Below are 15,644 nucleotides of genomic sequence, written 5' to 3'. Positions count from 1 at the left end.
TATGTGGAATAATATGCACTGATGATTCACTCTTAGTAAGGTCAGTGATGTATATTAAGAAGTTAAATCGGGTCAATTTTGATTTCATGTTGAATTAAAATGTAAGACGAATATTGAATAAACTTGCGAAACACAAAGTATTTGCATGTAGAACAAAATTGAGGTAACATGCTTAAATTTCAAGGTAAAATCAAATGTATTGATTGGGTTTGTTAATAATGTATAAGGGTTTACAGGTAAAACTGTATTGTTTAAGGTGTAATATTTTCTTGTGTAAAACATATTTAATTAAAAAAATGCTTGATTTCTGCATTGCAAATTGTTTTGATTCAGTGTTGTTGCTATTAACTGTAAAACTAATAAAAATTGTTTTCAATATTTGAAATAAAGCTGAAATAAAAGATAAATATTAAAAGAAATAAAACTAAAACTACAAAGTTAAAATAAAAATTTAAAATGTTTTGAAATGCTAGAAGAATATACAAATAATGCTAAAATAATATTGATTGGATTGTGAAAAAAAATGCATTACATACTACAGTCAAGTGATTGGATGAGCCGAAGTGTCAAAAATCTAGGCATGTTATCCAGATTTAGATTATTTTTATGACTTTTTTCAGATGAAATATTGCTGTTGGAGATGACTGCATGCCATGGCATGTTATCAAGTTATTAATTATAAGTGGTGTAAGGTCTTTCTGATGAAGCTGGCTGCCCAAGGAACGATTGCTATAGGTTTAAGGCCCGTTCCACCAAGAACGATAACTATAGAGATAACTGTAACGATTACTATATTAGCATCCACACCAGTGGATATCAGCTGTTTATTCTAAGTGCACGCTTGTCTGCCGCATTAAATTCTCGAGTTCGTTACAGCAGGATTGATTCTGGTTGGCTGTCTATGTTTTTAATCGTTCATCAGCTGGGAAAAAATTGTTTTGAAAGTGATTCCAACGATATCGAAATGGCACAGAAGTTTTCACATGCTTGTGCATGAGGTGTCTTGACACAGCCTTGAATTGATAGAGCACAGATCCAAACTGAAGGCTGGTCTATTGATTTCTGAGTTTTTTCTGCATACGTGGATGCATGGCTGGCCTTACTAACCCTCTTTGGATGAGTTTGAGTTGGAAATGCATAATATGGAATGAACCACCAGTCCGCTGGAACAAAAGCAATGGTTTTTGGTTACAGTGCAGTGGGTAACAACTCCTTATGATTCAGTAATGGCTCATTGTTCTGCGCTATTTTGCAAATGATCTTCACAGAGCTGCTGATATAAAGCATCGCACCCCACATCTTCTAAGAAACAGTGGAAATGTTATGGAAAGCCTTTATATTCAGCATATTTTGTGATGTTTCTAGCTATGCCTGGGAGAGTTGGACTGAAGACGAAAGTTTTACTTTAGCAAGAGCTGTGTTACTAACTAGTTGCGGAGTAATCAGGCAGAGGCATGTTCAGTGAATGCAGATCTCAGTGGACGCTTTCATCAATATGAACTCTGTTTGCTTTTTGAATTCATGCTTTTGGTCTGATAATCACAGTTTTTCTTTGTAAACGTTAAATAAAACATAATAACCTGCTCAGTTTCTGAAACTCCTTTCCTTTTTGGTTGATGTAATCAATTCTTGCATTTTAATCTTTTTCAGCCACATGACTCCATTCTGGTAAATACACATATTTAAGATTTTGGTTACGCTTTAGTATAGGGACCAGTTCTCACTAATAACTAGTTGCTTATTAGCATGCCTGTTATTAACATACTGGCCGTTTATTAATGCTTATATAGCACATATTCTGCATGACCATATCCAACACCTACTCTAAATTTTACAACTACCTTACTAACTATTAAAAAGCAGCAAATTAGTAGTTTATTGAGGCAAAAGTCATAGTTAATGATTTGCTAATAGTGAAAATTGGACCTTAAAATAAAGAGTGACCACGATTTTTTTTAAGTTTTGAATGTTATTTGAAAAAAAAAAAAAAATACAGTAAAACAGTATTATTGTAAAATGATTAAAAACAATTTAGCAATTTAAAATAATTGTTTAATATCTTAATCTATTTTAAAATATCATTTGTTTCTGTGATGGCAAAGCTGATCATCAATATTAAAAACCATTTTGCTGCTTTTTTTGTGCGTCTGTGGAAACCATAATAAACTACCATTCAGACGTCTGGGGCAAATTATTTTTTAACTATATTAATACTTTCATTCATCAAGGATTGATCAAAAGTGACTGTAAAAAAAATTAATACTACAAAAGATTTTTATTTCAAATAAATGCTGTTCTTTTGAACTTTTATTCATTTAAAGAATCCTGAAAAATACATCCACAAAAATATTAAGCAGCCAAAACATTGATAATAATGAAAATCTTATTAATAATGAGCACAAACAGTATTTGATAAGAAATTTTAACAGCAAGTCAGCATATTAAAATGTTTTCTGAAGGATCATGTGACCTTGGGGACTGAAGTAATGATCCTGAAAATTCCGCTTTGCATTACAAGAATAAATTACATTTTAAAAGACATTTCATAATATTACTGTTTTATTGTGTTTTTTGATTAAATGCAGCCATGGTGAAAATAAGAGACTCATTGAATATCCTATTGCACATTCAGATTTGTCAGATTACTGAAGTATAAGTAAAACTAACATTCAGTTAGTTGTGCCTCAACATTAGTGACACATTTTTCTGTTTTTATGTCTCAAGTGCTAGTCTATGTCTAGATCCGTCTCCTGCCTATTACTCTGCTCTCTGTGTTGTCATGGAGGATGAGGTCATGACACTCTTCATTCCTGCCACTCTCTTCATAGGTGTTGTTTCAGGCTTGTGCTCTTCCACCTGGAAAGCATTGATTAATAATGGAAGTGTTTGTGCTGGGGTCTCGTGTACGGACTGTGTCACCCTGCCACATGTGCGCACAAACCCATCTGACGGCTCTCTTTTACACTTCCTCCATCTGTGAGACCAGCTCATGGTGTGAAGAGATGCTAGATTATGTGCTGCGGCTTACTTGTGCCTCTGGAGATGGCGGGGACACTGTGTACATGTGCATGTGTGGAGAGTGTGAATTATGGGGGAGTTTGATAGGATTGGTCCTTCACAATGGAAGTCAGAACGAAATATATTTATGATCTGGCTTTATGTAGGTCTATAGTAGAGCTACGCGATTTATTGGATCTTTACAATATAGTCGCAGTGATTTGACAACATTGTTAAAGTGCTTTTTATTTGGCCATTAAGTTTCCAGAAGTGCGTGTGATTATCAGACTAGTCTTTTTCTCTTGTGTGAGTTAAGACAGAGATGTTTTAAAGCATCTCTTCTTTGTCAAACAGGGTTTTAAAGATGAATTTCTGTGAATCAATTCAATTACTGTTGGATTTTCATGTATCAACATATTCTGAAAGATAGATGTTAGCTAAATTGATGAATGTAAACTAAACTAAAATAAAATAGTGTAAAAATGTAAACTTTTTTGATTTCAGCTGGCAGCTAATGCTAAGGCAGTTTATTTAGTTTATCTAGATGTACTAACACAAGGAAAACTGAAATTAAAATTATTTAAATTAATTAAATATTTAATTAAAATCTAAACAAACAAACAAAAAAAGAATAAAAATGACAAAAACAAAACAAAATTACTGAAAAATTAAAACAGAAATAACTATTCAAACTGTTAATAAAAAGTATAATAGAATTAATACTAAGTAATGCAAAAATAATACTGATTGCTGCATATAAATGAAAATATTCAAATACAATTTTTTCAGTTCATATAGTTATGAAAAGTGTTTAAAACATTCCATGATAATTTGATAAATATTATCTATTTTTACTATATTTTACTTATTGCATTAGATATTTGGATTTAAATGGGCTGTTGTAAATACTGAAAGATATTCAAAGTATCACAATTACAGAGTTTAAGTTCAAGTTAGTGTATATCTCTGTAAAATTTTAAGAATTTTAACAAGACAAAATAAAAATAAAAATGCATTCAGTTCTTTTTTAGAACTTCTCTGAATAAGCTATTTCATATAACATATTTTATGTGTGCATATAGTCCACCAGACAAAATATTAAATTAATTTACCCAAATGACCCTGTTCAAAAGTTTATGAACGTGATACTTAATGTCTGTTGTTAGCTGTATGATCGGTCTGTTTCTTTGTTTTGTGTAAGTTGTTTGTCATAAGCAGTTGAACTGTTCTTGTGAAAAATCTTCCAGATTCTGCACATTATTTATTTTTCTAGCAGCATATTTATATTTGACCCCTTTCCAAGAGTGACTGTATGATTTTGACATCCATGTTTTCACGCTAAGGACAATTGAGAGACACATGCACAACTATACCAGTGGGGGGTGAAAACTTTTGGAACTGAATGATAAGGGTAAAAAGTACTCGTTTTGTCTTCTGGGAAACCATTTAAATCATTTCTGTAGGTTCTGAAGGGCAGTACTGAATGAAATAATAAGATATATAAGCAAAATTTACACATCATCATCCTTCTCAAAAGTTTTCACCATCAGAGCTTTAATGCATCATGTTGCCGCCTTTAGCATCAGTGACTGTTCGAAGCTTTTGTAATAGTTGTGTATGAATCCCTCAAGTGTCATCAGTGTGAAAAGATAAATCTCAATAATATAGGCACTTTTGGAAAGAAATCAGCACCCTTTGAAAGTCATTGTATGAGTGGTACACTGCATGTGTGCGCAGTCTACATTTATAGATTTGTGAAACTCCAGAGCTGGGAGATGTTTAAATTGACATGAAACATTGTAAACACTTTTCTTGTCATCTGCAGAGATGAACAATTATAACATGAGTCACAAATGATGATGTTCTTCCACTCAGGAGTGAATGATTTCAGTGCTCTGATGTATTGACTCTGTCACCGCGTCTTGTTTGCTAATCCTCTGAAATTAATATTTCACCACAGAATATTGTGGGATCAGCAATAATAAACCCACACTGAGACTTTGAATTTCACATCAAATAATGCAAGCGGGGCAGCAGTTTTCCCACTTGTGCAAGTCAAAGGCTATAAATGTCACTCGAAAGAACGATTTATATTTTGCGGAGTCGTATGACTGGATGAAAGCTTCTGCCTGCTCCATTAGATCCTATCACTTTTTATCCCCCTTTTGCCGCAATTATTTTTGCCTATTTCTCTTGCATTGTGCTAAATTGTTTTGCTTATTGTGAAGAAATAATTCAAACAGCCCTCTAATCGATGATTGCATAAAGACTGTATAGGTTTTATTTTAGAGTATGAGATTGAAAAGTATTATTGTCAGGTCTATAATTCTGTTCTAGCTGGTTGATGAATGGTCGCTATAACTCTAGCGCTCCTTCCACAGCTGTCATATCGTGCCACATTATATAGATTTACACCTTGCTGTATGTTGCCTTTGTTAAACATGGTCCAGGTACAGAGTTTCTTCCTCAAATTAACCTTGAGTTAAAGGTGGACTCATTTTTCCCACTTTCCACAAAGCAAAGTTTGGCTTTATTTTATTTATATACTTGTTATATTTGACAAATTTGTTTTAAAAAATATAGACTTGCATGAGCTGGAGTCTACTATCTGTGTCTTTTGCATAACTTTGGTTCATTTTTATCCATAAAAAAATTGTTTAGGTCCTGAGGCAAAAAATGTATTCATGCCACAAGTTTTTAAATGAAGTGTCAGAAGCAAAGTGTGTTTTGTATTAACGTGAACATTTCTTTACAAGCCAGTTTTACAATGAATAATGTTTATTTCAGAAACTTTTATAATGGTTTATAATTTATCATATTATTCAGCTATAATTCAACTACATACAGGACACTTGATCAGCGTAAATTAATAAACACCTGCCATTTTTCTAGAAAGGTGACACAGTAAGAATGTGTAGGACAAAATAGTTAAATCAATAGAAAATTGTTGAATACTTAATTTAAACTATATTAAATTTTAATGTGCCAAAAAATGTATTTATACAGAAATAGCAATTGCGTGAAACAATGCATCACATCAGTTTTTTTTATATTATTTATATGCTATTATCGTATCGAATATTTTTAAATATAAATATATTGTTTTTTAATTTTATTTTGATATCAGTTTTTAATTTTAGTAATTAGTTTTAGTTTTTGTGCTTTTGTCATTTGTATAATTATTTATATATATATATATATATATATAATTTTTTTTTTTTTTTTTTTTTTTTTATATATATATTTCTGTTTAGTTTTCATCTTTCTTTATAGAATTTTAGTGCTTCAACTTCAGTGCTTAACTCGTTTTATTTCTGTTACTATTTTTTACTATTTCAACTTTATTTTAATTAATAAAACTTTTTTTTATATATATATATTTTATATTAATAAATATATATATATATTTATAATAAATTTTATACAACATATTTTTTATATATATATATATATTTAGTTTTATTTATTTCTGGATGACACAACAATGGGATATTTAAAGGAATACACATGTACCTGCACAAATAGATGTTGTTGGTTTTCATCTTTGCATTTTTACATTGTTTTTGTACAATAAAATTTGCATTTTTAAAAGAGTCTGGTAAATAGTTTGAGTTTTAAAACCATTAAAAAAAGAAAGAAAGAGACTGGTCAGAAGCTAAATCGGTCTGTAAAACAAGCAATACATTATTTAGTCCACTTTTAAAGTTGTGTTAATTGCATATGGCTTGTGTTTTGCCTATATATACATGCATTCACACTGCACACCTTTATTTGTTTCTTCCAGCTCCATGTGGAAGCCGGTCGACGGGTTCAGAGGGCACTATTTTGTCCCCAAACTACCCTCGCAACTACACCGCGGGCCAGTCCTGTGTGTATGAGATCTCAGTGCCAGGAGAGTTCGGTAAGAAATACACTTTCAACCTGACCGCAAATGAATATAAGTGAACGTCAAGGCTTATTGATAGCAGACCCTATGCTGCTGTTGTCCAGAACATACGTGTGCCGCTGTGAAAAGAACCCTTTTAGTGAGAGAAAAAAAAAAGGTTTTATTTTTCTTTTCATTTCTGAGAATTGGTGTTCCTGTAATTGAATAGGCACAGTAGCCACAAATGAAATGTGTATTTGTATATGTTTCTGCAACAATGCCAGAAATCATTTAGTCTTAATGGGTTTCTAAAATCGAAATGCAGCGACTGTTTTGCTGACCGCCTCTTTAGTCTTGAGTCCGTGCGGCCCAGCAGGATCAGAACTTCTGAAATGGTTTGGACTTTAAGTCTCTAGGCTAGCTGAGATCATGTTTGGAGCTTAAATCCTCACATCAGAGCCTTATTTATCAGAGCCTCATATTTTATGCATGTACACACTGTATTTATTTAGTTTTTGCTTGTAAAAAGCGACAATGACTGTGCACAGCAAGATACCAAACCATCCAGAAACAAACAAAGGAAAATGCTTTATTGACCTTACATGAACTGTAGAAACTTCAGCTCTCAAGACTACGGAGCTTTAACTACGATTCTGTGTGGCCACAACAAATAACACTTTATTGTACTTTGACCAGCCTGTGAAAGGTTCAGGGCTGAAATGAAACCTTGAGATGAGACACAATTGATCAGGATCTTCAAAAGCAACTTTTGCTGAAGTTAGACAGCCAGTGTTTCCATTGTGATGTACGAGACTGTCTACTGTGGCGTCCACAAGTCTGTCCGCTTTAAAAATATGAGCTTTTTGTGTAAACCTCAAAATAGGCACAATGAAATGTTAAAAACTCTGAGCCTGTTTTCTGAGCCTGGTATTTGGTGTACTTTACAGCTCAAATTTATTAATTTTTTTCCTAAAATTGATGAATTTTACTACACTTACACTGCTATTTCGACACAATTTTTAAGTCTTAAATGTAACTAGTGATCAAGTGATTTTTAAAAAATGTATTTACTTTTTTCTGATATGCTTCATATGAGCAATATCACACTAGTGGCAGTGCCATATGGCTGTGATATATCACAGCATGTTGACATACAGCCATATCGCATCGCGTTTATACAACAGTTTGAAGGCACAAGTGTATAAATAAAAAAGACAACAAAAGAATGTCTTTAAAAACCCTCTTTTGTGCAGAACTAGGCCTACTTGCTTCCGCCACGGATTCAGATCTCAGTTTGACTGTTTAACAGCTGAGCCCAAGCCTCCATTACTAATTTGAAAATGTCACTTTAGTAACAAAGAGTTCATGACTGTCCTAGAACAACATGGTAAATCATACTAAAACATGTCAACAACATGCTAATCATGCTAAAAACATACTAATCATGCTGAAACACGTCAACAACATGCTGATCGTGTTAAAGGGGTCATATGATGCGATTTCTTGTTTTCCTTTTCTTTAGTGTGTTATGTAGCTGTTTGTGCATGTATACGATCTGCAGAGTTACAAAGCTCAAAGTCTCCCACAAAAGGATTTATTCTATCTTAAAAAGAAGCCTGATCCAGACCGGGCTAAAACGCCTCATTCAAACACGCCCCCACATGTCTATGTCACGATGTGGAAATATTTGCGTAATGCCCAAATGTTCACGCAAAGAAAGAAGGCGTGGTTTCAGTAACCGCAGTAGTGTTGATGTAGCCATGTCAGGGAGACGCTGTGTGTTTCTATGCCAAACCAAAACCACTTTATTTGGCCTTCAGAAAGTAGATGCAATTAGGAATCATTGGTTAAGAAACCGAACAGCACAACCCAAATGTTTGAATTTGTGCAATGCATTTTATGGACGACCGTTTTGTGAACCTAGGAGAGTACAAGGCTATTTAAAAAAAAAAAAAAAAAAAAATCAGCAACTGCGGTGCTTCTGAATCAGCAACTGTAAGTATGTTTTGTTATTAGTTTAAGTATTTGCTATTGACTGTTCAATTGTGGAGTTTTGCGCAGTGTAGAGTAACTGGGTGTTACATTTCCGAAGCATGCTTGTGGTGTTCAGCCAATCACAATGCACTGTGTCAGCTGGCCAATCAGAGCAGACTGCACTTGTCGGAAGGAGGGACTTTGTAGAAAACGACGCATTTGAGAGAGGCAGGGCATAGAAGAACTACAATAATGTACAGTATTTGAAAAATAATGTGTTTTTTGAACATTAAAGCATATCAACATATTCTGTCACACCAAACACACAAAATAATGATCTTTAAAATAGCATCATATGACCCCTTTAAAAATATGGTCGCAACATGCTAATCATGCTACAAAACATGTTAACAAAATGTCAACATGCTAATCATACTTAAGGCTAGTTAAGGTTAATCATGTTAGAAACATGCTAGCAACATGCTAATTGTTCTAAAACATGCTAGCAACATGCTAACAACATGCTAGCAAATAAACTAATTTCAGAAACAAGTTAGAAACATGCTAGCAACCTGTTAACAACATGCTATTCATTCTAAAAAAAAAACATGCTAGCTAGTGTCCTAATAGATCGATTAGATAACGTTGCTAGCATGATTTAGCACATTGCTGACATGATTTAACATGTTGCTAGCATAGGGTGACCATACATCCACTTTTTCACAGGCATGTCTTGGCCAGCATTTCTATATTGCCTAAAATGTCCAGGTTTTGGCTTTGTTTTCCTGTTTCCATACTTGCTGAAGGTAATGATCAAAAAGTAGTAACCAATAACATTGAGGCATTGTACATAACTGACCAATCGTGGCACGCAAGAAGGTGGGATCTACAGAGAATGGTCAAAGTGATGCTACTTTTTTATCATTGCCTTCAGCAAGTATGAAAACCTGGTTATTTTAGGCAATATAGAAATGCTGGCCAGGGCGTGTCAGGGAAAAAGTGGATGTTTTGTGCGAAATCATGCTAGCCACATGTTATCAACACCTACTGTATCTAATCTTTCTATCTAAACTTCAAACATTTACAATTGCTTCAAACATTCAGGCTAGGCTTTCTCAAGCCAACTTCAAAGTTTGTTCACAAACTTTACTCATCTAGTTTATTATAATTTATTTCATAATCATATATTATTTTATTCTTTTTTTTTTTAAATGAAAGCATTTTTGCTAGTTGTCTCAGACATTTTGGACCCCACATCTAATTTCATGCACTTGTTTTTAATGAGATGACTATTGCATTTAAGGCAGTTTTTGACTTTTGGTTTAATTGGTCTGTAGCTGAGTTAGATGTTATACTGTTATACGGTAATACTGTAATATTTGGTTCTGAACGGTGATACAATTTCATCATCAATGTGCGTACCGCTGGGAATTCTAGTGGCAGCTGTTTGCCACTGTAGCAAGGGACTGTGAGAAGAAGATGCCAGTTTTGCTGTTTTATGTTTTTTTTTTTTTTTTATGTTTTTTTTACTGCCAAAACTTTAGATGCACAAAAAAAAAGAAAAGAACTTTGTCGGTTTGCCACCATGCATTGCAATAAATGTACCGAATGCAAGCAGCAATGAGAAATGCATAATTTTATAACTGGCAACACACAGTATATTTAATGAATTGTGATTCATTTTTGAAGTTCTTTAATATCAGTTTCAAACCTTACATGAACTGTCCATGAAGACAAGGGTTTGCGGCAAAATCTGTAGTGTGAAAAGACACATCCTAAAATTAATTTGGCTTAACAGGAATTTGAATGGCCCTTCTTTCATGTGTTTTATCAATTTGACACTCTCTCAGTTTGCAGAAGTTTATATTAATAAGTCTGTTTTAACTCAACTAAATGTTTTCCTGTGAATGCTTGTAAAATGAGAGAACCATGCCGTGGGGCGTCTGACTTGATTATGAAAGTGTTCTGATTAAATGTAACTGTCTGTAGGAAGAGAGAGAGACACAGAAAAGAGAACACCAACCACTGAAGGTCTTCCTAAAATATCACATCAAACAGGACTTGAAGTTCTCAACTCTTCAAAAAAAAATAAAAAATTCATCCTCAGTTTCGAAGTAGAACGTGGTCAGAGCCTTTCACTCTGTTGTATTTTAAGACTTCAATGACAGTACCTTATATATTTGTGTACAACTATTCAAGGCAAATGATTCCAATACATTGTTTGAACTGTTTTTCTTTGACTGAAATGAATTCAAAGAAATGGTAAAACTTGTCATCATTCAAAGAGACTGATATCCGGTCAGCAAAACTTTGAACAAAACGAAGAGGTAAGAATAAGCAGTTTTGCTTAGAAATTCATAATTTATTCTTCTGGCTGACTTTGGTGTTTATAAATAACAGTGCTTTTCAGTGTCCTAACCAGGCAAGTTTGCAGCAACAAGCAGCAATGTGTCTTTCCACAGTGATTTTGAAAATGCAGAATGATGTGAAACAGTCGCAGCCAATCAGAATATATTTGACGAACATATTTAAAGTGGGCGGTACTTGTCGGCACATTGTCAAAGAAAGAGTGATTGACAAAATGTTGTCCTGCCAATTGTGCATCACTTTAATGATGTTGGACATCTTTTTAAAAATTTGGGGTCTTTTTTTAAGAATAATTTTATTCAGCAAAGATGCATTAAACTAATAAAAAAATTATTTATAATGTTACCAAACAAATTCTGTTGTAGTAAGTTTGACACTGAAGACTGGAGCAATGGCTGCTGAAAATTCAGTTTTGCCTCATTTTTTAAATATGTTTAAATAGAAAACATCTATAATAATACTTCACAATATTACTGTTTTTTTGTTTTGTTTTTTTGCTATTTTTGTCAAATAAATGGCCATTTTCTTTCAAAAGCATCAACGAATTGTACTGATCCCAAACTATATGTATTTTCATGTTCTTCTTTTCTAAATTTAAAGTAAAATTAATTTCATAAATTTTAGTTTCTTAATAGTAGTTGTCAAGTTAATTGTGAATGACTCTTCCAAAGCCAATAAACAAATACATAATAAAAGCTTTTCCCACTTTTCACAATCTCTTTGTGTTAATATTCCTCATTGACTACTCTTGGAAATGTATTATGGAATTAAAATGTCATGGAAGTAATTTTATAACTTTAATACCTGAAAGGAAAACTCATCACCAAAAAACGCATTATGTTGGAGAACAATAAGATGATGGTGCATTAATTTAGGGATATGTTTGCCTCTGAACAGAACTGTGGGAAGAATTTATTTCTCATTTAAACTTGTCAATTATACAGGACCTTTTGAACGGAATAATAAGGCCGTTCTCTGTTTCTTTGGCCAGCTTTTAATGTTTAATTATTCTGTCACAAATAATAAATCCAGACATTTTTTAAATAGCATCTATATTTTGAGAGCAAAACTGAATTATTCACAGCTGCCAAACGAGTGCCGTAGGCATGAATTGTACATATTAGACTCCAGCGTGCATGTTTATAGAGAGTTGTCGACCAACCGTATATTGTGCATCTGGACAGAAAATCTGTTCCCGTTGTACCGGAGTCCCTCTGCGTTTCCAGCGTATGAGAAATCTTGGCAGCGTTGTGAGAGCTACTACATTAGGGATATTAGATTTATGTAAACCGCAGCAGACAGCTTCGTGTTTCATGCAGTGCCCTGGTCTTTTTATGCCAATCACAATGTCTTCGATGTATAGTTGCATTGCTCACGCTAATCCCAACTTGCTCCCTGTCAACAGTCCAAATTCACACCCCCTTAAACTGGTGGCAGATGTTCCAGAAAGCGTGAGCGGAAAAATCTGGCCCTGAGGACATGTGAATCTTCCCGTACTTTGGCTGTGCGAATGAGCGTGAGGACGTGCCCGCGGGCCTGTGTCGCATCAAACAGCGGCGAACAACTGCAGCTACCCACGTGCGTAGCTGTGGATTCAACAAAGCCGTTGAACACTCGATCGCCCGAATGCGTTCATTTCCACATCTGAGTGGGGACAACGGTCGTTCACGATTGTTGCACCTTTGCGCTCTCCGACTCGAGCCGAACTATAGGTTAATGCAATTAACATAAAAGCCAGTATTGAAGAACTGAGCTCTGAATAAATATTACAAGGCACCTATTGAGCTTTTTTGTTTTACATCATGTGAATCTGCAGAGCTGCAAAGCAAAAATGATGCATTCAAGTCGTGTCAGAAAGATTGTATTTATGAGTTGAATGAACAAAACCATAGCATTTCATTGAGAAAATATGGGAAACACAATAGATGCAGCATCTTTATTAATGGTCATTTTATTCAAATAAGTGAAATTATTCTTTCTTTCCATTTACAATACAACTAGATAAGCTGCATGTACAAAATACCACAGTATTGTAAAATTACAATTATGAGAATGTATAACAATTCAATTTGCGACATCTTCATAAACTGAATCACAAAATAAGCAAAAACACACTTGATGCACATTCTTTATTCATCATTTTGTAGAAAAACAATTGCTGACAACATTGTCATCTTTTTTCAACCAAAGTACCTTGAACACACCTCACAATTACGACTTTACAGCTTGTAAATGCATACTTCCCTAAATAACTTGATCTCCACACCAACATCTCTCCAACAGAGAAAGCACTAAAAGTTCAAGTAAATAAAACAAGATTATTAGAGTACATTTTACAAGAAAATGCTTTTTCTTTCTAATTCAAAATTTCAAATTCAGTTCCATGTGTCACTTGCTTATTTTTGGAATCTAAAAGCAATTTCTGAGATTTATTTTTACAACCTTTTCTTTTTCTTTTTTTTTTAGTGCACTTGCCTTTTAGAAACAATTGTAGCTCAGAAAATACTGGTAAATTTCACAAATAATTGCAAAAAGGCAAGTAACACGTTGTTTTAAATGTAAAGTTTAGAAGTAGAAAGATTGAAAAACATAGTCCTGTAATCTCTATTTACTTTGGAAAATATTTTTTGTGGCGCAATTACAACTGCTGATGAAGCCAATTATGGTAAGATGCGTTAAATTTCAGACACATGCTCTAAGCAACTGACCAATCACAACAGACTGATTCAGCTGACCAATCAGAGCAGTCTGGGCTTTTCAGAAATTTCTGATTGATTGTAGGCTTCATTGATCTGAGGTTATGCACCTCAGTTTTGGAGTGAACATTGCCAAAATTATCCACTAATAAGGTTTTGTTTGTTTTTTAATTTTTTTTTGTTTTCACTTAAAAACTGAAGTACATGAGCTCAGATCAATGAGGGCTATGATTAGCCAGTTCCAAAAAGAAATACAAAACCTGTGCATATTGAAGGAATACAAGCTGAAAAAAAATCCAAGATTGAAGCATAATATGATATTTACAAGAGATTATTTTTTTTAAAGGCTTGATTTTCAGCTCAGCACAAGAGTTAGTGAGACAGGAACTAAACCAGAGTGAAAATAGGTGCTGCAGCAATGTAGAGTATGAGATAAATGTTTTGTTTTCTTTCTCTTTAAATCATGTAAATGTATTCTAACAGACCCCAAAAATGAAATTATGAACTTTTAAATGAGCATAATATGGACACTTTAAACCGATGTGGGCCAGAAGTCACGATGAGGGCCGAGGACCATCTAAAGCATCAACTCTCGAGTTGTTTTAGTGTGAAACTTTTCCTTCAGTGTCGCTGGAAAGCAAGTCGTCGGGGTTTGTGAACATTGCCTGCGGCTAGCCTGGTGGGTTAGTAGCGGGGAACATGCTGAGAAGAATCGTACTCCAGAGAGACGAGTCACAGAGTTTTAACTGCTGCAATACGACTTTCAGCTCTCCGCCGCTTTGCTAGCACAAATGTTTGTTGTAGTTGTTGTTGTTACTGTCTGTTGCGCCGCCTTGAATAATTGACAGCGAGTTTGTTTCAAAGCGGTGGGGGGTTATATCCATGTTTTCTGTGAGCGTTTGAAGTTCTGTAGTGTGCTAGCATTGAGGCATAGCACCGGGCCTCCCCGTGGATGGGGATGCAGTTTGAGCTCCAGGCTTTTTCCTTTCTTCCCTTCATTGTCGCATGGAGGTCTAGTTAGCCTCTAATCCACCTGCTGAATCTCTGTTGTTAAAGGAGCGTATGGTGTTGACCTTGTTTTAGACATTTTTTTTTATGTTTGTACTCCTCACTGTACAGGAAATAATGTGGATAATGTGATGGGCAATTTTCCAGTAGTTTAACCTTGAATGTACGTGTTAATCAAAGACTTGCATAAGACTTCATTCTTACCGCTGTGAATAGAGTGCAGTCGGATACCTGGAAGTACAATACCATTTATTCTGTCTGTAGCGAAAGTGGCTCTTAGTTGGTGTTTAAACCTTTCAAGACAGATCTACCATGAGTCGTGAGGTAGTTGGGTAATGATTCTGCAGCCATAAACTGTCATGTTTACAGTAATGCAAAAAATATATATATATCTGATTGAATTGTTTAATCTCAAGTGAATAACGAAAACACCCATAATTGTTTTTTTTTTTTTTTTTACATATGTTTGTTTGTTTGCTAATTTAGCTAGCTAGCTATATCTACCTAGTTAGTAAGTTAGATAGTTAGTTAGTTTTAGTATTTTATGCCTGCCAAACTGTCAGGATCCTGGACTGTTTTGTTGTGTTTTTGCTCCTCATGTTTTCCCTGTGACCCAGTTTCTCCCCAGTCTGATTGTGTTAATTTGCTCCAGGTGTGTCTTGTCGTCTTCCCTGATTACCCTATGTTTAAAAGCCCTAGACCTTCTGTTAGTGTTTGTCGGTTCTCAAACGTCATTC

General features: G+C 34.2%; 1 protein-coding gene across 1 annotated transcript in view; it reads left to right on the top strand.

Moving 5' to 3' along the window:
* Window positions 1-15,644, top strand: part of csmd3a (CUB and Sushi multiple domains 3a) — a gene marked incomplete at both ends in the record, with an annotated part of 275,340 nt that overhangs the window by 133,003 nt on the left and 126,693 nt on the right. Inside the window, one exon of the mRNA XM_079429665.1 lies at window positions 6,782-6,898. Within this exon, the coding sequence (XP_079285791.1) occupies window positions 6,782-6,898 (117 nt within the window). The remainder of the gene's footprint in view (window positions 1-6,781; window positions 6,899-15,644) is intronic.

The sequence above is a fragment of the Barbus barbus genome (assembly GCF_936440315.1).
Source record: "Barbus barbus genome assembly, chromosome: 12".
In the NCBI taxonomy this organism is placed as follows: domain Eukaryota; kingdom Metazoa; phylum Chordata; class Actinopteri; order Cypriniformes; family Cyprinidae; genus Barbus; species Barbus barbus.
The sequence above is the reverse complement of the archived record's forward strand: the minus strand, read 5'-3'. Positions and strand labels throughout refer to the sequence as shown.